The sequence below is a fragment of the Dromaius novaehollandiae genome, chromosome W (assembly GCF_036370855.1).
Source record: "Dromaius novaehollandiae isolate bDroNov1 chromosome W, bDroNov1.hap1, whole genome shotgun sequence".
In the NCBI taxonomy this organism is placed as follows: Eukaryota; Metazoa; Chordata; class Aves; order Casuariiformes; family Dromaiidae; genus Dromaius; species Dromaius novaehollandiae.
This window is the reverse complement of record NC_088130.1, coordinates 2,200,765-2,224,895: the sequence shown is the minus strand read 5'-3', so window position 1 is coordinate 2,224,895 and position 24,131 is coordinate 2,200,765. Positions and strand designations below refer to the sequence as shown.

General features: G+C 40.9%; 1 protein-coding gene across 7 annotated transcripts in view; it reads left to right on the top strand.

Moving 5' to 3' along the window:
- LOC135324422 (protein Hook homolog 3-like) overlaps positions 1–24,131 on the top strand; it is a 91,371-nt gene that overhangs the window by 56,322 nt on the left and 10,918 nt on the right. For 6 of the 7 annotated variants that reach the window (XM_064500696.1, XM_064500695.1, XM_064500692.1 and 3 more), the window contains 8 exons: positions 1,034–1,174; positions 2,671–2,770; positions 13,966–14,000; positions 14,842–14,924; positions 16,986–17,086; positions 19,856–19,960; positions 20,095–20,166; positions 22,478–22,614. In XM_064500696.1, coding sequence (XP_064356766.1) covers positions 1,034–1,174; positions 2,671–2,770; positions 13,966–14,000; positions 14,842–14,924; positions 16,986–17,086; positions 19,856–19,960; positions 20,095–20,166; positions 22,478–22,614 — 774 coding nt within the window. The remainder of the gene's footprint in view (positions 1–1,033; positions 1,175–2,670; positions 2,771–13,965; positions 14,001–14,841; positions 14,925–16,985; positions 17,087–19,855; positions 19,961–20,094; positions 20,167–22,477; positions 22,615–24,131) is intronic. The other variant, XM_064500693.1, reaches the window with a different exon arrangement.

Genomic DNA, 24,131 nt, shown 5'->3' with positions numbered 1-24,131 from the left:
CCTGCAGGTGCTCTCACTGCAGCCTGGTATCACTGTAACTTGAAATTGAAGTCATTAAGGGACACTCGCATCTCAGAAATCTGCAAGCTCTTCAAGAGTTAATTTTTTCATCTACAAATGTTGATACAGTTATTTCAACATTTGGAAAGCTGCATATGGGATTGAGAAACTTTTTAGAGTAGTAAAAGGAGATCTTGCTAGGTAAGTAATAACAGAAGAGAGTTGTTTCTCTTCCAGCTGCATTGCTGTGCATTGCTACAAGAGTAGTTCCTTTCAATTTTGTTCAAGAGCAGTGGAGGAGGAGAGTAATGCTTTGAGGCCATATTAAAAAAGTAGGGGGTTATTGCATGAACCTTCAAATGATTTGCATAGGAGAGAACAGGATCCTAAATGCTGTTGGAGTCATCCGTCACTGGTAGAAGGGGGCTCCCATGCATGGGAACAGCTGCTGCTGCTCTCCTGTCTTTCCCGTGAGAACAGAGCCTGGGTCTCTCAACTGTAAGCTAGCAAAGGGAGTATCTGGCTATTAAGACAAGATTTTCTGCTCAACCACCTTTCCCCATCCCATAGAGGAAAAATTGCAGATTTGGTGAAAGTGTTTCTTTCACAAGGTGGATTCAGTCTATGGGCTGTCAGTTGGGCTTAGTCTAAATAGACAAGTTAAGTGACACTCATTGAGTGGGGACACACCAAGAGGAAGAAAGTGACTTGCCCAGGTTCATTCAGTAGTTCAGTGATAGCTAAGGTTACAGACTGTATCCCTTGTTACCCAGCTCTGTGTTCGACCCATCACTCTCTCTGACCTTGCTCTCAGATCTAATAGGGGCCTTCAGGCAATGTTCCTCTGCTGTGTTTTGTACAATTGCAGGTTCTTTAATCAAGTTTGAATTTGGGTATCTAGAGAGTTGGTTGTTATTTCATCTCTTTCTAAAACTGGTAAAGGTCTTTATGTTATCTTTACGCCTCCTGTGGTAGATTCTTTTGTTCTTTATAGAGAATGGCAAGCTGCTTCTAGCAGATTTTATTTGTTTAGGGAGAAACTCATTCGCCTTCAGCATGAGAACAAGATGTTAAAGCTGAACCAAGAAGGTTCTGACAATGAAAAGATCGCCTTGTTACAGAGCCTGCTTGATGATACAAATTTACGGAAGAATGAATTGGAGACAGAGAACAGGTAAGGAAGTATTGTTCTCTGTTCCAGTGACTTTTCTAACAATGCTGTACACTTTTGTCTTATTAGACTGTGGTCAGGGCCAAGTTCCTTATGTCAAAAAATGTGGTTAGCCCTATCAAAAAGTAGCTCAACCAGCCTGTGAGTCTACTCAGTCTTTCAGTGCTGTTCCAATATCTGCAGCCTCCAGTGTGGGCTGAAGAATTCTGTAATAGATTGCAAGTGGAGCGATGCAAAGGATCCCAGCAGGAACCATGTATTTCTTCAGATTCTCCTTCTGCAAAGCAAGTATAACAAAAAGAATTCCTCATCTTCCCTACTACCTATTCATTCCCTGTACATTTTTCCATCTTCCCTTCTGTTTCCTATTTCGTTCTTTAAAAATACATTGGCAGGTGTTAGAGCTGCTGTCAAGATTATCTAGATTTTGTAAAAACTGAGTATTTTATGAAAGTTTAAGGTGATTGATACACTGTGACCAGTGAGGACAAAGTCAGTAGGTAGAATCTTAGATGCAGTTGTGTTGACTGTAGAGTTAGAAAGAGATTGGTATCAGCTGCTGCTTCATTGCTGTGTTTGTGTTCATTCAATAGACAAACATTTGCCCCTATAGTAACTTGGACACATGTTCTATCAAAAGCAGATTAGATGTCTCCCATCCACAGCTAAAAGACCCTAGTATCATGGACACTGTCAGTTCAGGATCCTACTGTATCTGACAGTACTGGGGACTAGTAGTATTACACTGCTTCAAAAAACTGTCAGAGTAGTTTTGTGTTAAGGCTGCAGAGAAGTGAGAGGTATCTGTTTTTGTGTAAGAATTGGAAAGGGTAATGCTCAATAAATGCATAATGATCCCCTGATGGCAGGCAGACTGAAAGATGCACAGATGCATCTTGCAGAGTCAACAGAAATAGCCATGTGTCTTGTGCAATGTGTCCTCTGACCTTTTGGTACCAAAACTCCAGTCTGATCATAACACAGTTAGATCTTTAACTTCATCCATTAGAATGGTCTTTAATAATAAACTTGCTTTCCTAAAAGATTAAAACCAGCATTTTTCTCTTAACCTGGAGATTCTGGATGTCCCGGATAGTGTGTGTGTGGGGGGGAGGTTAAGTATAGTAACCTTAAACATTTTCAGTAATATTTTCTTGTAGAAGGGAAAAAGATGATGAGATGTCATGGTGTGATTGCATAAGAGAAATAAGCTAGTAGCACTCATGCAATAAGAATGACTATTAAAAATTTCTATCATGTCTGTCTAGAAATAAATTCTTACCAAGCATGTATCTATTCTCACTGTGCTGAAAGAGCATCAGAATTACAGGATATAATCTAACTACTGTACACTGTAACTGCTGTTGTAAATTTTGAATTAAAAAATAGTGGTGCATCTCTTGCATAGATGGCCTGATAATGCTGGACACTAAAAGTCTTGGATTTCATCATGTAGTAATTCATTGTTTCTGAAAAGTAAAATTTTATCTATTTCCTAGGCTGGTTAATCAGAGACTTCTAGAAGTACAGTCCCAGGTTGAAGAACTACAGAAATCTTTGCAGGAGCAAGGTTCAAAAGCTGAAGATGTAAGTAGGAATGTACGTCAAAGTTGTGTTCAAGTACTTATTATCCTACCTTTCAGCTTTACATAATATTTCCTACTTGTTGCATCATGAAGAAATAATACAGATGGAGATTTCTGATAGCTTTCCATATTTGCTGTTATGGCCTTATATTTAAACTGTATTTCTCTCGATGAGAAATGTAAAGTGAGATGTTTGTCTAAAATAAATATAAATATTTGTAGAAAAGGAATCAAATAGATTTTGTTTCCTTCAGTGTGTCTGTTCCAGTAGTAAACTCAGCATTATTTAAAATTCTATAATTAGAATAGAGACAGTTATAAGAAATTAAGACTACATTAATTTTCCATTTCTTAGTAAAATATCCCAAGGTATTTTTGTTTACTGTTCTTCATGGAAGTAAAGATCTTTCTTGCCAGTGGAAACCCAGTAATTGCTGATATAAATGTGTATCTCTAATGTAAGGTGTCATGCAAGCCAAAACTAAAAATGTAAAATGAGCAGTCCTTTGACACGATGCAGTATTTTCAATTTCTGTATACCTAGATACTGTACATTTTAATATTTAAAATAAAGAAGCTGTGACAGAGTTAATGTGGGAATACAACTTTCAGTCTTCCACTGAAAATTGTATTTGCTGCTTCCCATATTTGAGAGCAGAAGCTCTAGAACTGTCTTGAAAGCAGTGATTTTTGGGCAGGGTCATCTGTGTGCATGCACACCCTTTTAGATTTGAGTGTATTTCCTTGCTAACTTGTTGTTACTTTCTCCTTTTGTGTTTATATTTTAACTGATTTAGATAAAACAGTGAAAGTTTCTATTAGCTGTTTATTTTCATTTAAGAGTTTATTCAATTTAGCTTATCTTTTTCTTTTTCAGATTAAACTATACCAAAGTAAACACTATTAATAAGTAGCTTAGAATTCATTTTAAAATAAATAGGTCTATACTATTGTGTGATTCCAAGATATTCTTTGCTGTCTTGGTTATAAGTCAAAACCAAATTTTTCAGGGCAATTAAAATCTGAATATACTGATTGCATGTTTTGTGGTAATCAGACTCAACAGAAGTCTTTGATCCTTGGCATCCTTAACAGGAGCACCATTTAATAGTGTCCAGTTGAGTGGAACCCTTACTACTAACACTATCACACTCTTTTTGATGTAGGAAATCTTAGAATGCCCAACCCAATTGATATAGATTCTGTTACGTCTGTGCAAAGGGCTGAGAAATCTTAGGGCTTCCTCAGAGGTGGAACAGCCTAAGTAATTCAGTCAGCTAAGTCTCCACCTTTCACATGCTCTCATAAACGTTCCAGCCTTGTTAGCTCAGTGAGATCAGAGCACTGATATTTTGGTGTTGGCATGAAGAATAACACAAGTTAATTGATATGCTGTCAGTCTCACAGAAAGAGGATCTTGTTTGTTCTCCTCTCTGGAAAGAAGAGCTGTGGGAGTTGAAGGCAAATCATGGTCCCGCTGAAAATCAAGAGGAAAACCTCTGTTAATTTCAGTGGAGTCAGGATTTCACCTTGTCTTGGCAAGGAATGCATCTAAATATGCTTGAAATTAAGAATTAGTGAATACAGACCGGGGGGGGGGGGGGGGTTAAGAGTTCCATTTGACAGGGCACATGTTTAATTGTAAGATTGCTGAATTTAACATTCTTCTGAAAATTTCTGATGATATTTCTTAAAACACACCTAGCCTATTATATTTATGTACCAGAAAAAGAAGCTTCACTTTTACACAGTTTAAGAATCCAGAGAAAGCATTTATTGATAAGATAGGCCATTTTTTTCTCATGAGTTTTGTTATTCTCAGCAATTGACATATAAAACTTTCTTTTGTGATTTAATTTTTGAGCAACGTGTTTATGAAAGTTATTCTCAGATGTGGAGAATACTGTAAATAATCTCAGTCTTATCAAATGCAGCTTTATTTATTGTAATTTTAAATCTGTCCCTGTTTGAGGCTTTGGTTTAGACAATGATTTAAGGTATGTTTACAGTGCACTTAAAGGACTGACTACAGCCCATGTAGGCATAATCTGAGCTGGCTTTGGGTTCTGCTAGTAGCAAAGCCATGCCAGCACATGTTTCTACATGGAACTGTACAGCCTGTTGTGGGTCCTAGGCAGAGCTGAAGCTCATGATGCAGCAGCTGCATTCCTAGCTTCAGTATAAGTTTGATCGCACCAGCAGTGATATATAGGCACTATCCCTATGGGCCTATCTTGTTCAGTTCTGAATATTGGCCTGCACTTACTCTTAAACAAGCAGAAGAGTGTGGCGGTCTGATTCACGGACTCCGATGTGCTGGATCAGAATCAACTCTATTCAAGCAAGCAAGCCCTTTATATATGCTCTAGCCCAGATTGGTACTTTCCACAGTGATCTATGGTACTTTCCACTCCCCTTGTAAGTGCCATGTTGTACCTTCCCGAAGGTCATGTTCCCATCATCACTCCTCCTCGTTCCGTGCGGCTACTTCCTTATCTACATACTGCTATTTATTCCTCCCAAGGCTTTCGGCTCCTTAACTCTATCTTGTCCAATCCCTCGCTGTCTGCCCCTACATCTCCCCCTTTTTTTATTTTTTAAACTAAATATTGCCAGTGCAGTGTGTATTTGTACAAGTACTTGATGCAAAGCCCTTCGAGTCATTCTCTGCATAAGGCTTATTAAGCAGGGGAGATAGATAGCAAGGGCTAGAAATCTTAGCAAGATTACCAATCCACACGCCAGTACCTTCTTAACCCACGACCCCAAACCTAACATCCAGTCCTATCCCTCAAAAGGGATAATAAAACCCGAGGCTGTTCTCGCCATGTAGGGCATGAGAAATGCTTATTAACTACACTTTGGTCCGTATAACGGTTTAAGAGGTTGAGAACATGTAAGGCTTTCCATAGCTGCTCTTGTGGGGAGGCACTGGGGCTATTCCCCCTTTTTTGTTTTTCAAGCATGTTTTTTAGAGTACGATGGGTACATTCCACTATTGCCTGGCCAGTTGGGGAATAGGGAATTCCGGTCACATGAGTGACCCCCCAGGTTTGAAGAAATGCCCGCGTTCCTTGTGCAGTGTATGCGGGACCATTGTCAGTTTTAATTTGAGTGGGAACCCCCATTGTGGCAAAACAGGCAAGCCAGTGACGACATACATCACAGCCATGGGCAATAGCGACAACGTAATGGGAAAGGGTATCTACAGGGACATGGACATATTTCAATTTTCCGAATAAGGGATAATGGGTAACGTCTGTCTGCCAGACATTGCAGGGTTGCAGGCCTTGAGGGTTGGTCCCTAAGTATGGCGGTAACGGGGATACATTTTGGCAATCAGGGCAACTTCAAATAATGTTTTGGGCCTAGTCCCTTGTGATATGATAAGTTTTTTGTGGCGCTTTTGCATTTTAGTGAAAGAAAAAAAAAATCATGGGACAATTTAGCCTGCTGGGTTTTCCTCCTTTGTCAGGAATGGGCAATCCTCCTGACATAGTTGGATCAACTTTTTTTTTTTTTTTTTTTTCTTTTTTTTTTTTTTCCTCCACACACTCTTTCTCTCACTCTCTGGGAACCGCACTCACACCACCCGAGTCTTTAACTGCTAGGACTGCGATCCCTTCGCAGCGGGCGGCTTCATCAGTCGATGGGCGCCCTGGCCAGTTCCCAGGCTATACGCGCTCACACACACAGTACTGTTCACACTCACACCAGTCACAGTGACTCTAGACTTCTGTCTTACAGTCTTGCAGTGCGCTTTATGCTGATCAGGCTGCGCACTCCCCATTCCGGACGGACCGAGCTGGGACTTAAAACCCACTCAAGCCCTGGGGATGGGACTCGCACCCATCCCCTGGTACGCCTTACGGTGGCCAGCCCGCGTACCCCTTACAGTGCACTGTTACCAGACCAGAATTTAGAATTTAGGCAGGAATTTAAGACTCACCTTTTTGGCGCCTCTCGTTGCCAAAGATCCCAGGTGAACTCACCCAATGGCGCCAGATGATCGTTTGGAGACGAGAGGCCCCGACAGTGGTTGCCTAGGGTCCCACCTGGGTCGCCAAACTGTTATGGAAATTAGGCTTGTCGGCCACCATAACAGGGCCTGACCCTAGGTTCCCACAGAAAAGTTCAGAGCCAAATCAAAGCAAATTAAATAATTAAATTTTAATGACACGCGTGCGGTAATTACAGCTCAAGCTGGGTGCCTCCGAAGAGGGACTTATTGATTTAGACATTACAGAAGAATCTGTCTTTGTTGCAGTTGTAGATACAATTTCATTTCTATGTCATAAGGCGTATCATTTTCCATTGGTAGCTCAAACACACACCTAAGTTTCGAATGCATGAGTTCTTCTGGTTTTGCCTCTTTCCATACTGCTTCCATATCTGAAGTATCAGCTGGAGCAAACATAGACTGTTTCTCTCTCTCTCTCTCTCTCTCTCTCTCTCTCTTTTTTTTTTTTTTTTTTTTGGCTATAAACTTGTGTTTACTTTACTCATTAGGATCATAGTCAAAAAGCTGTAGCATCACAGAAACATTAATTGATGTTCCTGCATCGATAATTCCACTGTTAGGTCTTACACAGTATCTACGTGGTGCTGTGGTCTTAACTTTGAAGCGCACATTTCTGTCTGTAGGATTGCCGAGCTTCAGGTTTGTGGTGACAACATCTGCGAAAGGCTCTTTGAATTTGAGCTCGTGCTGCGGTTCCAGGCTGAGGCCCTGCTCCGCTTTCGCCATGTGCCTCCTCCTGCTGCTCGGCGGTGGTGGCACCAGGTGGAGGCGGCACCAGGTGGAGAGAGGAAGGGCCGGGCGGGAGGGGAAGGAAGGCAGGAAGGAAAGGAGGGAGGGAAGAAGGCAGGCGGTGGGTGTGCCCAGCCGGTGTAGTCACGCCCCGCCGAGCGGCCCTGGGGCGATGGATCCTTCCCAGAAGCTGGGTCAGTGTGGGAGGATTGTGGGCAGTCCGTACTCACGGGCAGCCCCGTCTCTTGAGGGGGCGGTGGTTCCAGAGGGGCCGTAAGATGGACACAGCAAAGCGTATTAAGAGGCGGATAGAGGTCCGGCTCCTGTTCCGGATCGATCGGCCCTGGGTCAAATGGATTGTCTGGGTCGTTTCCTGGGGAGTCCCGTCCACCCACCGCCCCCACCACCGTGTCGCTTGACGGAGGTGCTGTGGGGGCTGCGGGTGCCTCCGGTCCCTGTGTTTTCTTCTTGCTATGCTCTTTCAGGGTCTCAAGCATGGTACGCCACGGGGCTAAAAGTCCTGCCGCCATCTTATCGTTTCTTCTTGCCATGTCCCAGAGCTTAACTCCGATCGAGTCCCACGTACTGAGGCTATAAATCGTGCTAGAATTCACCTCGGGACAGTTCGAGCGTGCCCACATCAATAACATTTTGAGATCTTGGAGGGGTATATCTCTGCCGTGCTGTTTCAAAGTCTTTTGCATTACGTTTAGCACGGACCTGTCTTGCGGGGAGATTCTGTTTCCCACGACTCCCACGCGTTCCCGGCCGCTTACCTCCGTCCAGCGGTAGGTAACCTGTTGCGCGCAATGCCGCTTCTTTTCAGCGGCTCCCCTTCTGCTTCCTTTCAGCAGCTCTTTGTTCAGCTGGGCTCCGACACCGGTTCAGCTAACCGCTGCCTCTACAGCCCTGGACGAAGTCAGTCTTCGGTCCCTGTTCGGGCGCCATTTGTGGCGGTCTGATTCACGGACTCTGATGTGCTGGATCAGAATCAACTCTATTCAAGCAAGCAAGCCCTTTATATATGCTCTAGCCCGGATTGGTACTTTCCACAGTGATCTATGGTACTTTCCACTCCCCTTGTAAGCACCTACCCGAAGGTCATGTTCCCATCATCACTCCTCCTCATTCCGTGCGACTACTACCTTATCTACATACTGCTATTTATTCCTCCCAAGGCTTTCGGCTCCTTAACTTTATCTTGTCCAATCCCTCGCTGTCTGCCCCTACAGAAGAGGAAATGTAGATTCACAGAATACTTTAAGTTGGAAGGTACCTCTAGAGTTCTGGATGTCTGGTCCATCCTCCTATTCTGCTGGCTGGATTAAACTGGGTCTTTGCAGTTCTTCAACTTTGTATGAAAAACAGGGCTAAGGCAAGGTTAGATAAGATGCTCTGCTTGCAGGATGCGTGACCTTGCATGTTCTTTCTGCAAAACTAGAGTATAGTGGAAATTTCCTTAACAACACCTTTTTCTTAATCTTTTATCTTAGGAAAATTACTCTGTAAACTCTGTCCCACTTTTAATTCTTTGCACTGTGTATCTTTGTTATCTTTGTTAGGTTCTTGCTCTAAAGAACATGTAATCTATCTATATGGGGGGGTTAAGTCCCACAACAGTGCTGGTGCTGTGCCTGTATCCTGGGAAACCTGCATGCTCGATTACCTCTCTGAAATGCCTGTACAGCAATGCATGCAGCATGGGGAATAAACAGGAGGAATTGGAGATCTGTGTGTGGTCGCAGGGCCATGATCTCATTGCAATTACAGAGACATGGTGGGATAGCTTGCATGACTGGAACGCTGCCATGGATGGGTACATGCTTTTTAGGAAAGATGAGGTGGTGGAGTTGCTCTTTATGTGAGAGAGCAACTGGAATGTATTGAGCTCTGCCTAGGGGTGGCTGAAGAGTGAGTCGAGAGCTTATGGGTAAGGATTAAAGGGCAGGCTAACATGAGTGACACGGTTGTGGGTGTTTACTACAGGCCACCTGATCAGGAAGAGGAAGTCGATGAGGCCTTCTAAAGACAGCTGGAAGTAGCCTCACAATCACAGGCCCTGGTTCTCATGGGGGACTTAACCACCCTGATATCTGCTGGAAAGACAACACAGCTAGGCACAAACAGTCCAGGAGGTTCCTGCAGAGCATTGATGATAACTTTTGGACACAGGTGGTGGAGGAGCCAACGAGGAGAGGTGCGCTGCTGGACCTTGTACTAACAAACAAAGGACTGGTTGGAGATGTGAAGGTTGGGAGCAGCCTTGGCTGCAGTGACCATGAGATGGTGGAGTTCAGGATCCTGCGAGGAGGAAGCAAGGCAATAAGTAGGATCGCAACCCTGGACTTCAGGAGAGCAGACTTTGGCCTCTTCAGGGACCTACTTGGAGGAATCCTATGGGTTAGGGCCCTAGGAGGAAGGGGGGTCCAAGAGAGCTGGTTAATATTCAAGGATCACTTCCTCCAAGCTCAAGATCGGTGCATCCCTATGAATAAGAAGTCAAGCAAAGAGGGCAGGAGACCTGCATGGCTGAGCAAGGAGCTCCTGGCAAATCTCTAACAGAAGAAGGAAGTGTACAGAAGGTGGAAGCAGGGACAGGCCATTTGGGAGGAATATAGGGATGTTGTCCGAGTATGCAGGGATGCGTCGAGGAAGGCCAAGGCCCATTTGGAATTAAATCTGGCAAGGGATGTCAAGGACAGCAAGAAGGGCTTCTTCAAATACATCAGTAACAAAAGGAAGACTAGGGAAAATGTGGGCCTGCTGCTGAATGGGGCAGGGGCCCTGGTGACGAAGGATACAGAGAAGACAGAGTTACTGAATGCCGCCTTTGCCTCAGTCTTTACTGCTAAGGCCAGCCCTCAGGAATCCCAGACCCTGGAGACAAGAGAGAAAGTCTGGAGAAAGGAAGCCTTTCCCTTGGTCGAGGAGGATCTGGTTAGAGATCATTTAGGCAAACTGGACACCCACACGTCCATGGGCCCTGATGGGATGCACCCACAAGTGCTGAGGGAGCTGGCGGATGTCATTGCTAGGCCACTCTCCATCATCTTTGAAAGGACATGACGATCAGGAGAGGTGCCTGAAGACTGGAAGAAAGCCAATGTCACTCCAGTCTTCAAAAAGGGCAAGAAGGAGGACCCGGGGAGCTACAGGCCAGTCAGCCTCACCTCGATCCCTGGAAAGGTGATGGAGCAGCTCATCCTGGATGCCATCTCTAAGCACGTGAAGGACAAGAAGGTGATCAGGAGTAGTCAGCATGGATTTACCAAGGGGAAATCCTGCTTAACCAACCTGATAGCCTTCTATGATGGGATGACTGGCTGGATAGATGAGGGGAGAGGATATTGTCTCCCTTGACTTCAGGAAGGCTTTCGACACTGTCTCCCATAACATCCTCATAGGCAAGCTCAGGAAGTGCTGGCTAGATGAGTGGACAGTGAGGTAGATTGAGAACTGGCTGAAGGGCAGAGCTCAGAGGGTTGTGATCAGTGGCACAAAGTCTAGTTGGAGGCCTGTAGCTAGCGGTGTCCCCCAGGGGTCGATACTGGGTCCAGTCTTGTTCAACTTATTCCTCAATGACCTAGAGGATGGGACAGTTAGCCGATGATACAAGACTGGGAGGAGTGGCTGAGACACCAGAGGGCTGTGCTGCCGTTCAGAGGGACCTGGACAGGCTGGAGAGATGGGCGGAGAGGAACCTCATGGAGTTCCACAAAGGCAAGTGCAGAGTCCTGCACCTAGGAAGGAATAACCCCATGCACCAATACAGGCTGGGGATTGTTGACCTGCTGGAAAGCAGCTCTGCGGAGAAGGACCTGGGGGTGCTGGTGGACACCAAGTTGACCATGAGTCAGCAATGTGCCCTTGTGGCCAAGAAGGCCAATGGTATCCTGGGCTGCCTTAGGAAGAGCATTGCCAGCAGGTCAAGGGAGGTGATCCTCCCCCTCTCCTCAGCCCTGGGGAGGCCACACCTGGAGTGCTGTGTCCAGTTCTGGGCTCCCCAGTACAAGAGAGACATGGAGCTACTGGACCGAGTCCAGCAAAAGGCTACTAAGATGACTAAGGGACTGGAGCATCTCTCCTATGAGGAAAGGCTGAGAGAGCCTGGAGAAGAGAAGACTGAGAGGGGATCTTATCAATGTATACAAATATCTGAAGGGAGGGTGTCAAGAGGATGGGGACAGACTCTTTTCAGTGGTGCCCAGTGACAGGATGAGAGGCAGTGGGCACAAACTGGAACACAGGCAGTTCCATCTGAACATGAGGAAAAACTTTTTTACTGTGAGGGTGACAGAGCACTGGACCAGGTTGCCCAGAGAGGTTGTGGAGTCTCCATCCTTGCAGATGTTCAAAAGCCATCTGGACAGGGTCCTGGGCAACGTGCTCTAGGTGACCCTGCTTGAGCTGAGGAGGGGGGGGGGGGGGTTCTAGATGATCTCCAGAGGTCCCTTCCAACCCCAACCATTCTGTGATTCTAGTGGAATCAGCTCTTGTAAGTAGTCACTTGTGTCTCTACCAAACCAAACCCAAATGCAGTGGAAGCCTTCCAAAGCAAAATCTGCGTTTAATTTTTATTTCCTTTAAAAACCGCAGGGAAATGGACACTGCTTGGCAATCTTTTCCTTCCTTATCAAAGTCAATGCATTGTTCTGTAAGTGACCAGGCATAAGTGACCTTGTGGATCTAAGCACTTTGTTGCCTGGAGAAATGCGTACAGCAGTTTGTTGTTATAAGAGGTGTCGTTGTTATATTTGTTAGAAAAACTGGAAAAGGAAAAAAACAAGTGGCCAAAACCCACCTGTCCTTAGCTACTATAAATTTCTCTAGCTCTGTTTGAACTCAGTGGAGTCACATTTGCTTATTTTACCTCCTTCCTCCTTTATTCACAATGTAAAAAGACAATTCAACTTTGAAATAATCAAGAGCATGACCCAGGAATGTGATTAAAGATGCTATTTTGAAGCATTTAAACCTCAGCTAAATTTTTTTCTTGGATTGCACACAAATTGTCTGTATTGGCTTTGTGCTTAAACCTTTCTTGAATGAAAATGGAAAGGAAGAGCAATGAAGTCATTTTGTTGATGATTTTATTTTGTATTGTGATAGCACTTTGGAGCATCAGTCACAGAGCAGGACTCCACTATAATGGGTATTGGACAAATGCAAAACAAAAAGGCAGTCTGCAATTTAATTATCCAATATTTAATATTTGTCTTGTATTCAAACCATGTGAAAATAACACCAATTCAGAATCACTCCACCAAAATATACGTATCTCTACATGTTGATCACAGCCCAACAGACTGCATATTGTCTGCTGCCTTGTTACTAATGACTTCTGTGTTAAAATGACTTTTCATAACAGCAACTGCTCTCCTTTGAAAGTCTGATTTGAGTATGATGTTTACATGTGTACTTCTTTACTACTTCTGTAGTGTTTAGTTTTTGTGTGAAAGTGGAAAAGCATTCATATACTTGGATTCAGTCTGGATAATTTTTGCTAACTTTCCAAAACTCTCCAGAAAATGTGACAGGATGAAACTGCTAATGAGAACAGAGAAGAAGGAAAAATGTGCATGTCTGGAAAAACTGCATAGCTTTAACATTTTCTGTTCATGAGTTACTAAATAGTTTCTTCTGTTGGCTGCTGGTTTTGCTTTGTACTAATCTGTCATCTCTGTTTCCTGGCATGGGTTTCTGCTCAAGGCTATTGTGAGTATGGCTTTCTATTTACTTAACACTACTTTCACTTTACAGGCATTTATGGTTTAATTTTAAAAGATGCTCACTGTATATAAAGTGAGTTTATGATTAAACTAAAATTTACTTTGAAGCTTTCCTCCTGCTTCCCCCATCCCCCAGCTTCTCCAAATGTGACTTAACCAGAAACTGGAATACCATAAGGTGTATGATATTTACATATTTGTAGGCAAACAAAGGTGTGAAAACAGTGAAAAGCTGAGCAGTTGAGGATAAAATTCCTGCCGTGCTCTGGTTAGTGGCATTCTACTCTATCTAATTTTTGTGGGGACAGGATTTTACCTGGAGTCTTTATGTGATATTGCTTTGATGCATTGGTAGGACAGCTCTTCAAGCAAATTTTGCACTAATTTCAAATAAATTTGTTGAGCCTAATATACAGTACTGAATTATGAAGAAATGAAAACAACTGAAATATAGAATTTTGTCATTAATGGATCTTTCCTGTATGGATCCAATTCCAAGAAAATATTTGTGAAGTTATAAGATATTCTGATTTCAGGAAAGTCACACAGCTATCAAGGAAAGGACAACTACTACAGAAAACTGCTATACAATTATGACCTAAAAATGAGTGAAGTTAAAAGGTTGTGTTCTGGTTATAATTGTGAAATTATATGTTTTAATGTAACTGAAATGATATTAAAGCACTACAATGTATTAAAATAACTGACACATTTAACTTTCTGTTTTAGTCAATTCTTCTGAAAAAGAAACTTGAAGAGCATCTGTAAGTAATAAAGCTTTCCATATTTTCTTTGCCATATGAAACAATCTGCTTTCCATATGCTTGGCAGGTGCTTAGCCATTAACAACAGCAGTGGAAAGGCATTAGTACATTTGGAAGATATATAAGGAAAAGAAATGCAGATAGTTCAGGAATATTTAGGGGATCTGTTATTCAGGCAGTATTTCCATTTCTTATAGAAAGCCTTTGCCAAATTAAAAAGGGTTATAAAAGAACCACCATTTTCTGGTGGTTCGAAAACTTTTTTAAAAATTGTGTAAAGCTTAAATTAAGAGGAATTTTGTTCTGAGGAAACCATTTTAATGTAAACAGTATTTACCCGCTTACATTTTAGTATACATTATGGACTAAAAGATAACACTTTAGTGAGTGTGATCATTTTGTTCTACTATCTCCACATTGCTTTTAATTTTACACTCTTTTAAACTGCAAGTTTGTTAACTGGCTTACCAGAAAGTGTAGTCTCTCTGTTACTTTGGGATTTTTAAGCCGTTCTTCCCTAATATTATTGCAGCTATCGATATTGTACACTTCTAACATGATTTGTACAATTTATTGTAAATTCTAAAGTAAGTATATAATTCTGGACTGAGAATAGAGCTGTCTGGTGTTATAACTCTGTATATATGGTAATGCTTTTTAGTATATTTTATAAACATTTCCATAGACATTGACCCACTTGTCCTCATGCCTCACAGCCAAAAGTCAACTATGCTCCCAGAAATATAGAATACTCGGGGGGGGGGGGTTGTATCACTTACCGTTCATTCAAGCAGGATAAGAGTATTGGAAAAATAATATGTCCTTTTATGGTTTGTAACAGTGAGAAACTTCATGAAGCTAACAATGAGCTACAGAAGAAACGAGCTATTATTGAGGATTTGGAACCAAGATGTAATAACAGTTGTGAGTTTTCTGATATGAATTCAATTTCTTTTAATTGTAAAATGTTTTGCAAAGGTTTTTAATTAAAATATCTATAAAGGGTGTAAGAAAAACAAAATGTATGTTTAAAGTGGTAGTGATATGTGTGTTGTTAATTATTCTGGAAGCTGTAGTGACCAAAAAGATGCTATTAATTCTTGAGATGCAGCAGATCACATTTTAGAGCTATGGCAAAGAATGATGTTGTCCACAGAAATGTTGAGTCAGTATAGTTTATCTGTCATTTAACCTCAGCTGTTCAGAACTGCTGTTTTCTGAAAATAGTATTACATCTCCTAACATCTTACGTTAAAAAAATCCTTGCTGCCATATCCATTTTATTTTTACTCCCAATATATGTTACTTCAATATGTTTTCAGATTATAGAGTGGACTTGTGCTGTAACTTGAGAAAATTTTTTGACACTGGTCAATTATAATGTAGCTTTTGGGCCATTTTGGTCATATCACAGCAAGACCTCAGCACTCAGTAGTAAATGACTGAAGGATACATCATTGATGGCTACCAGCATTTGCCTTTTTTACACTGGGTAGGCTTGTAAAATAATAAATTGTCTCTTACTTTTTTCAAGTAGCAATGTCAGCTTCTCTTGGAAGCACTAAAGCAATTTTATTCATGAAAAGGTCTGGGAAGATTGAAATATCATTTTGGTATTCATTATGTAATAATTTGGTAAATTTTAGATCCAGAAGGTTTTAATTAGTGTCCAGCTAACAATATTACATGCTACAAAATTCTACATCTTAGAAAAAGATAGGACAACTGGAGATGAAGTTCAGGGGCTCTGTGAGTAGCTGATGAGTATGTAATCCTTCCATACTTACTATGCCTCAGTTGAGGGAGGGGGCATTTAATGGCAGAAAGGGGCCCAGTTTTCTGAGTTCCTAAGCTCTAAAATTTAGAGCATATTAAAGTTTCTCTGATTGGCTTACTGGAATTACAAGTTGCTTCTGAAAAACCCTGGGCCGAGCTTCTATCTTGATATGACAAAAGCAGTTAAAGTAGTTGTACTTCTTCCTTTCTTTCCATCAACAGGATAAAAGGTGTGTGGGTTGTTTCTTTGGATTCTTTTAACTGGCCTGAATTATGGCCAAGATGTTTGGGCATCGTGCCAGAATCATGCAAAATTTTGAAAAATGGAGTCTTGACGACTACCTGCAATTGGTTCCATAAACTGATCAGTGGAAGAAATCTTATGTTACCCAGTCATCATCTTAGTGTTTTCCTAATGCTTAGAGAGAAAATTGTAAATAAGACAAACATAAATGAATATTACAAAATGAGGTTGCAAAATAGATGGATTAAGAGTTGTCCAATATCTATCCTTGTCTGAGAACCAGACACCAGTGTTATATACTGCTTGATCAATGATGACCAAATTGATCTTTCTCTGAGATCCAAGTAGGACATATAGGTTGCACAAGTAGTAGTGCCTTGGCACATTCTTAAATCAACAAAGGAAATTGGCTGTACAGTGAAAGTGTCCTGTTGTTCTGCATTGCTGCTTGAGGATGATGTGAAGAAAATATAATTGGAGTGTTTTCATGTCACAGTTTTGATGAATTTTGTTTGTTATTACCTTTGGGAAGATATGAGCAAGAATCTTGCTTGTCACTTAGGATTGTTAAACTTTTGTTCATTTGACCTACAATATACCAAAATGTTTTTGAATATATACTATGTTAATAAACTTGAGTTTTTAAGTTAATAGCTACCCAATAATGGCATTAATTTATGACACTTTCTCTGTATTTTGTCATAATATAAGAAGGCAAAGTTGCATACAGAATGATTATTTAACGAGATTATATAGTGGCATAGAATATGCATTTTTCATATGTGTTTCTGAGTTGCTGAATAATTAAACTTATTGTGTCCACTGCATCAATAAGCATTTTTCATTCCTTACATAAACTTTTCTTAACTGAAATAAAGTAAGTCCTAGCTCTGGGTTTAATGTCTGTTTAAATGCATGAAAATAAATGTAATATAATTATTTTATTCTCCAATCCTGACATAAAGCACTCAAAATTGAAGAATTACAAGAAGCTTTGCGGAAAAAGGACGAAGAAATGAAGCAAATGGAAGAGCGATACAAAAAGTATTTGGAAAAGGCCAAGAGTGTAAGTTTCTGGGTTCCTAGTTAAGGTTCCTTCCCTAACAGGCTGCACCACACTTCCACTCTGCAGGAATAAAAATAAATTGTCTATACTTGTGACCATCCCCTTTTTCTATCTACCCAAAACCCTTTGTGCTACCTCTGTACACACGTGTATCCCACTTGTACAGATTCATATCAGAGGGTTACCCAGACAAAGCTCCTTAAGGGTGGCATTTGATAACATAGAGAGGGCGTTAAACCCTTCCTGATGTTGTGATAACCTGTTTCTTGGTGGGAGTTCTTCCAGACTCATCAGTGAGTGATACAGTTCAGCTGAAGCCATGCTAGGACTGCTTAAGTGATATAGAAATAACCAGAATAGCTGTGCTTTATTTCAGAATCATAAAACCACCCACATACACCAACTCAAGGAGCAAGCTCTGTGGATAAAAGTGCTGTTTCATTGATACATATGCATGGGAATTCTGGCACAGTTGTCATGAAGGGTCATGCTTCTCTGTACTTGAAATGAGTATAGCTCTGCCACCAAGAGCACAACTGAACAGGCACAACTGAACCAACAAACTGCTTTTCTCAGTGGTTTGCTTTGCTGGAGACTAAATGGGTGGAGGGAGGAAGAGAGGATTTGGGGTTTTTCCTTTCACAGGTACAAAGCAGAATATTTGTCAGCTTATCTGCATCCATGTTCTGTGTAGTTTTGGGGGGGGGTGTAGGTTTCTCGTAGTGCTTGATCAGTAATGTCTCTCTCATTCAGAGCATACAAGTTGATATCCCTTTTTACAAATGTGGCTTTTAGCTACTATAGATTTTGATGAGGTTTAACTGTTCATCCTTTTTCATTTACTTATTTATTTATTATTCTGCTAAGCTCTTTGCCTCAGTTATAACCCTCAGAGCTTACTGTCAGGAGGCAATTATGCATGTGCCAAAGAGTCCTCTTTATCAGTTTAAATTTAGGGTTTTTTTTGTTTGTTTTGTCTCTTGCCCTTGGTTTCTATTAATTTTCTGGCTCAATTAGCTGTTTTAGAAACCCTCTTAGTACATACTCTTTTATTGATGCTTTTCCAAATAAAATAATCTTTCTAACTGAGCCACCTATGGGAGCTCTACTCACTTTCTGCACTTCTATCTGCATTTTCTATTTAATATGGGGGGGGGGGGTTGGAGAGAATGTGACTAATATTCGAGTATGATATTCGGGATATGGGTATACTGCTAGCCTTATAATGGCAATATAATAGTCTCAATCCTAGCTACTTTTCTCCTCTTAATATACCCTGACATTTCATTTGGGTTTCTTAAAAGCATATCAATGTTCTATTTGATCTATTCATGGTGATATCAAGATCTCTGAGATTACTGAGTTAGAGTTAAATTAGAATCCATAAATGAGTTTCTAATCTGACAACTTTACCCCTCCTTCCCTTGTATCTACGTAATTTCTTTAATAGCTCTTTGTGAGACACTTAAAAGGCTTTTTGGAAAACTAAAGAAATTATATTTGTCTCTTCTGTTTTACACATGCTGCTGACTATTCCTCAAATTATTCTAATGAGCGAGAGGGGTATGATTTCCCCCTGCAAAATAAGAACTGCTGGTCTGTGTATGTTGTGTTAACCTAGGATGTTTTATATGACAATAGCATTAATTTTTTTTTTCAACTAGTTTGCCTGTTTGTGGTCTTCCCATGGCATTTCACTGCTCTCTTTATAAAGATGGACACAATCATTATTGCTTTCCACTATAGAAGCTAAATTGAAATGAAGTGTGTGTTTCCTTAGAAACAAACTTAGTACACTTCATTATGAATTTTCTTCCATGAGTACCATCCAGTAAAGATGGCTTATTAAAATCTAAAGGATTGTTTTATTTCAGCATGTCTTTTTGGATGCTTCATTATCTGTTATGACCTTGTCCTCACTACCTGGGCAGGATTCTGAAATAGGTAGTAAAGCAGAAGATATGAAGTCTCTCCATACACGCATGTGTTCTTAAAAAGTTTTCACCTATTTTCTAGGACAAACTTAGACATCTAGGCCTGTTACTGGACTTGTTCTTGATTTAGCTCAGTGTTTGTTAGTGCTTGTGCTGCATGTGATGGGTGCCACATAAGAACGTAGCCAGCTGTTCCCTCATCTTACTTAGTGGCAGAAAGTTCATAACATGTGCACTACCATGGATTCTTCTTGACTGTAGCAGAACTTCCTAAAATTAGCAGTACTAGTACTCCAGGTCCCTGAATCACAGCCTCTTTCCAGACAGAAGTAGTCCTTGAGTTCACAGTGAGGAGTGAGTTGAGGGGAAAACAGGTAGGTAATCCTTAACTATAAAGAAAAAGGCTTCAAGGAAACATTTCCTATGCTCTGGCCCCATGGCAGTGCAGACTGGGGGGTAGGAACTGCTTCCTTGTGTCCAAGATATTGAATCTCTGGGGTCTTGCTTTCTCCTATCAACATGTTTGTTTGACAGTCCTGTTAGAGTACATTTCAGATGCTGTGTGATGCTTGGTGTTCAGAGACAGTCTCCATCATCCTGACTGACAAAGTATTTAGAATCTCTGCCGTATTAGGGGAGAGATGTGATTGTATCATGAGAGTTAGCCTTTAAAAATTACACATTCTTCTGTTTGACATTTTAAAATGCCATTTTACATTATAGTATTGACATGTTTTAAGTCACTTCTGTGTCTCTTAACCTGCCTTACATGGTTAGAATGCTTTGATGCCTTTTGTAGCATTTAATTAAAAACAAACTGGATTTCCTCTCACAGGTTATCCGCACCTTAGATCCTAAACAAAACCAGGGTGCAGCTCCTGAGATTCAGGCTCTGAAAAATCAGTTGCAAGAACGGGACAGAATGTTCCATTCATTAGAGGTAATAATCTCATGTTTCCCAGTAGATCTTTTGTGTTTCGTCAATATTTTTGGGGTATAGACTGCGCTTCTCTAATACTTTCTGTCCTCTGCAGTTAAACAGTTTTAAATATATGCTTTTTTGTTTTGTTTTAGAAAGAATATGAGAAAACAAAGAGTCAAAGAGAAATGGAGGAGAAGTTTATTGTTAGTGCCTGGTATAATATGGTAAGAAACTCCAAACTTTAAAAAGATAAAAAGGTGAATATTCATTGTTTCTGTGGTGTTTATCATAGTCTTCATTTATTTATAATATTTTTGTGTGCAAAGTATTTTCAAATACATATGCATTCTCTTTTAGTTAACATTATATGTTAACCTTGTAGTAAACAAAATAAACTCGTAAAAGGCTGAAAGCAGTCATACTGAAAGAAGCAAATTAAACCTGAGTTCAGAATATAAAAAACAAGGTGGTTGTTATTTTCAAGTTTCAAAACCAGAAGCATCACTTTGGGGGGGGGGGGGGAGGAGGAAGCCTCAATTTTCTGTTTTGTAATTCCACCCTGTAGTTATACTAACTTCTAATATTCAAATTCATTTTCTTCACCCCCAATCTTCTGCTTTTTTCTTTTTCATTAGAGTGGCAATGCAGATAGTTTTTGTCTTTTCCAATTCCTCTTGTGGCATTTACCAAACTATACATATTTGGTTCTTTTATTCAGTTTTTCCCATATGAAAATGAGATCCAAGTTTAAGACCAATGAGGAATCCAATTGAAGGGCACAAGAGAATAATAATGATTATACTATTTGAAAGCAAGACAGCTCATTGCTGCAGTAAGCACTCTGGGAAGCTACCCCCTTAACTTGGGGGCAAGTTTACTCCCATGCTATGGGTGAGTGCAAGGGCCAAGCCTCACTTATGCTATTCAAAACATAAGGGAATTATATATGCAACCACACAGTGTTGGACCTCTGTGCAGGGAGGCTTTCACCTTCAGCAAATGTGTTCAAGACTTACCCTTGATAGGGTGTGGCTGCTTTGAAATGGCCTGATAAGAGTCCCTGACCCTCCCCCCCCCAGTCTGTCTTCACTTGGAAGAGTTTCCTTCTTGCTGTTTTATGATCCTGTTATGTCCATGAGTGGGCGGGCAAAATGGTGTTTAAACAGAGCATTTGAATCCTTTTGGTGTTGAAGATACTTTCAGGTGACCTGGTACCCTTGTCTGATTTCATAATGTTAGTCCCACTGGTAAGCAGAAGACAGGGCTGAGCTGAGAGGTATGGTTCAGTAGCCTGACTGTCACGTGGACTGAGTGCTGACAGCTTTACCTGCTTCTTCCTTTTAGTTAGTCTCTGCTTTTATCCACAGCCCATCATAGCTTCTCTCATCGCATACTGGTCAGGGTCTTCCTTATGTTTTCTTCTTTTTCCTGCCAGTCAACAGTGAGAATATTTCATAGGTCCTAGCTTCTGATAAAAACATAATTTCACTCAAAATCACAGAATAGTTGAGATTGGAAGGGACCTCTGGAGATCATGTAGTCCACCCCCCCTGCTCAAGCAGGGTCACCTAGAGCAGGCTGTCCAAGAGTGTGTCCAGTCAGGTTTTGAATAGCTCCAAGGAAGGAGACTCCACAACCTCTCTGGGCAACCTGGTCCAGTGCTTGACCACCCTCACTGTAAAAAAAAAAAATTTTCTTATGTTTAAATGAAATTTCTTGTATTTCATTTTGTGCTTATTGCCTCTTGTCCGTCCACTGAGAGGAGTCTGGCCCTGTCCTCTTTACACCCTCCCATTAGGTATTTAGACACATGAATAAGATTCCCCCTGAGCCTTCTCTTCTCCAGGCTGAACAGGCCCATCCCTCTCAGCCTCTCCTCGTATGAGAGATGCTCCAGTCCCTTCATCATCTTTGTGGCCGTTTGCTGGACTCACTCTCATAGCTCCATGTCTCTCTTGTACTGGGGAGCCCAGAACTGGACACAGCACTCCAGGTGTGGCCTCACCAGGGCTGAATAGAGGGGAGGATCACCTCCCTTGACCTGCTGGCAATGCTCTTCCTAATGCAGCCCTGGATGCTGTTGGTCTTCTTTTCCCCAAAGGCACATTTCTGGCTCATGTTCAACTTGGTGTACACCAGCACCAAAATATGCTCCTCCCATTACAGTAAGTTAGTATTTTGATAGAGCATGAAAATAATTGAGAAGCACCCTTCTAGCTCAACTTCGGGGGGGGGGGGGGGGGGGCTTTCCAAAAGTTTTGTCCAAACACCATGTGTTCATGGGCAGAAAAGCATGTTCAAGATCTGGCACATTGGGAGTCTCTTTCCTCAAGAATTACTGCAAACTTGCATGATGATAAAAAGTGAATTCATTTAAAAGGCTCAGGAAGAATGTCTTAGCCCCATCCTTGAAAATTTAATGCTTGAAATTCAAACCAGGTTAGTTGGTATTGGTGAAGAAGAGATAATAAACAAATTGTAAATGAGGTGTTCACTGTTATTTGTTGATATTCACTGATAAGTTTCTCTTTATAGGGAATGACTCTGCATAAAAAAGCAGCAGAAGACAGACTGGCTAGTACAGGCTCAGGACAGTCCTTCCTGGCTAGACAAAGGCAAGCCACAAGCACAAGGAGATCTTACCCTGGTCACGTCCAGCCAGCAACAGCAAGGTAGAGAAGCCTTGCCTTTAAGAGAGAAAATTATCCTGTGATCCAGGCCACTTCTGTTGCACATGATGTTTCAGGAAACTCAATCAATATCCTATTTTTTTGTCCCTTGTAACCACTGTTATTTCTCAGTTCAAAACGGGGTTTTATTATGGTTTCTCACTGTTCTAATGCCTTTTGCTCATGTTTTTTGGAGTCTGTCACTTGCTGTCTGCCTTTTTGATTGTTCCAAAGTTTTGAAAAAAAACTCTAGAAAAGTTTTTTATAATAATGGAGTCTTTTAAATTTGTATGAAGCCTCATCTCTTCTGAAAAGCCTGACAGGCTGTGTAGTAAACAAATTTCTTGTCACAGTTGATACATTTGTGCCTACACGTATTATTATCCTATAATGTTGTTGTGAAATGTGTTTGCAGACAAAAGAACATTGGCAATGAGAGTAACCTAGCTGCATCCTTTGCAATCTCATTTAGGATGTTTATGATTTAAAAAGACAAAAAAGCAAACAAAAAATAAAAAATACCCCCCCCCCCATCTTCTAGATACAGAGGTTCCTCCTATTCTTGATGCTTGGCATTTAGTAGGGAAGCAGAATGATTTTTGCAGGCTTTCTTTTGTTGTTCTTCCCCAAAGAAGAACAAAGAAGTTCCTATCTGTTTTTGTTTATCAGTTGCTGTTATGTTTGCTGACAGAGGTGAATGTTTTCAAATGGTTCGGTCCATTCTTGTTGGTGAAGTTTGTGTGTGCATACACATAAATATACATATATATATATATATATATATATAAAAAAAAAAGTTTAAGACATATTTGAAATGCTTTAATATGCTACAGCATCATTCATTTTAAAAAAGGCATTTATTTTAAAGGTTTGTAATTATGGGCTAACAGTACATAATGGATCAATCTATTGAGGTCTAAATGAATAACGTGGAGGTTAATGCATTTAAATTGTTATTCCCTACTAAAAGACTTATTCTTAATATATTGATTCAGGGGATGATTATATCAATTGCCTTACTAATGGTACTAGTGTCTTGAGGCAAGTTTGTTGCTAACTTTGTTGAAAATGGGCTGTTTGTTGTACTAACTTTTTAACATGTAGCCATTTAATAATGTGTCACCCTTGTAGCACCTTTTTGTTGGTCAGTAGAATGGGTGATGGTCCCTATTAATAATTTAGGCCCTGGTCCTACAAAGTTCTGAGCATCCCCTGAGTGATTCTTAATTCTCCCTATCATTTATTTCAAAGAATTGATGGTGCTGGACACAAAGCACCTCTGAGTATTGGTTGCAATACATTTGCTCATGGGAGAGTTTCACATGCATGCATTTTGTGACAATTTCATCTTAAAGAACTTTTTATTTAACCTGTTTCTCTACTAATGTGCATACAGTCTAGTTTACAAATTTAACTTTTTCATTATTTTAATACCTTCTCCAGTGAAGGCCTTTACTTTTGATAAATCCCTTCAGATAAAACACACAGTAGCTTTTTCTTTAAGCATCTCAAGATATATT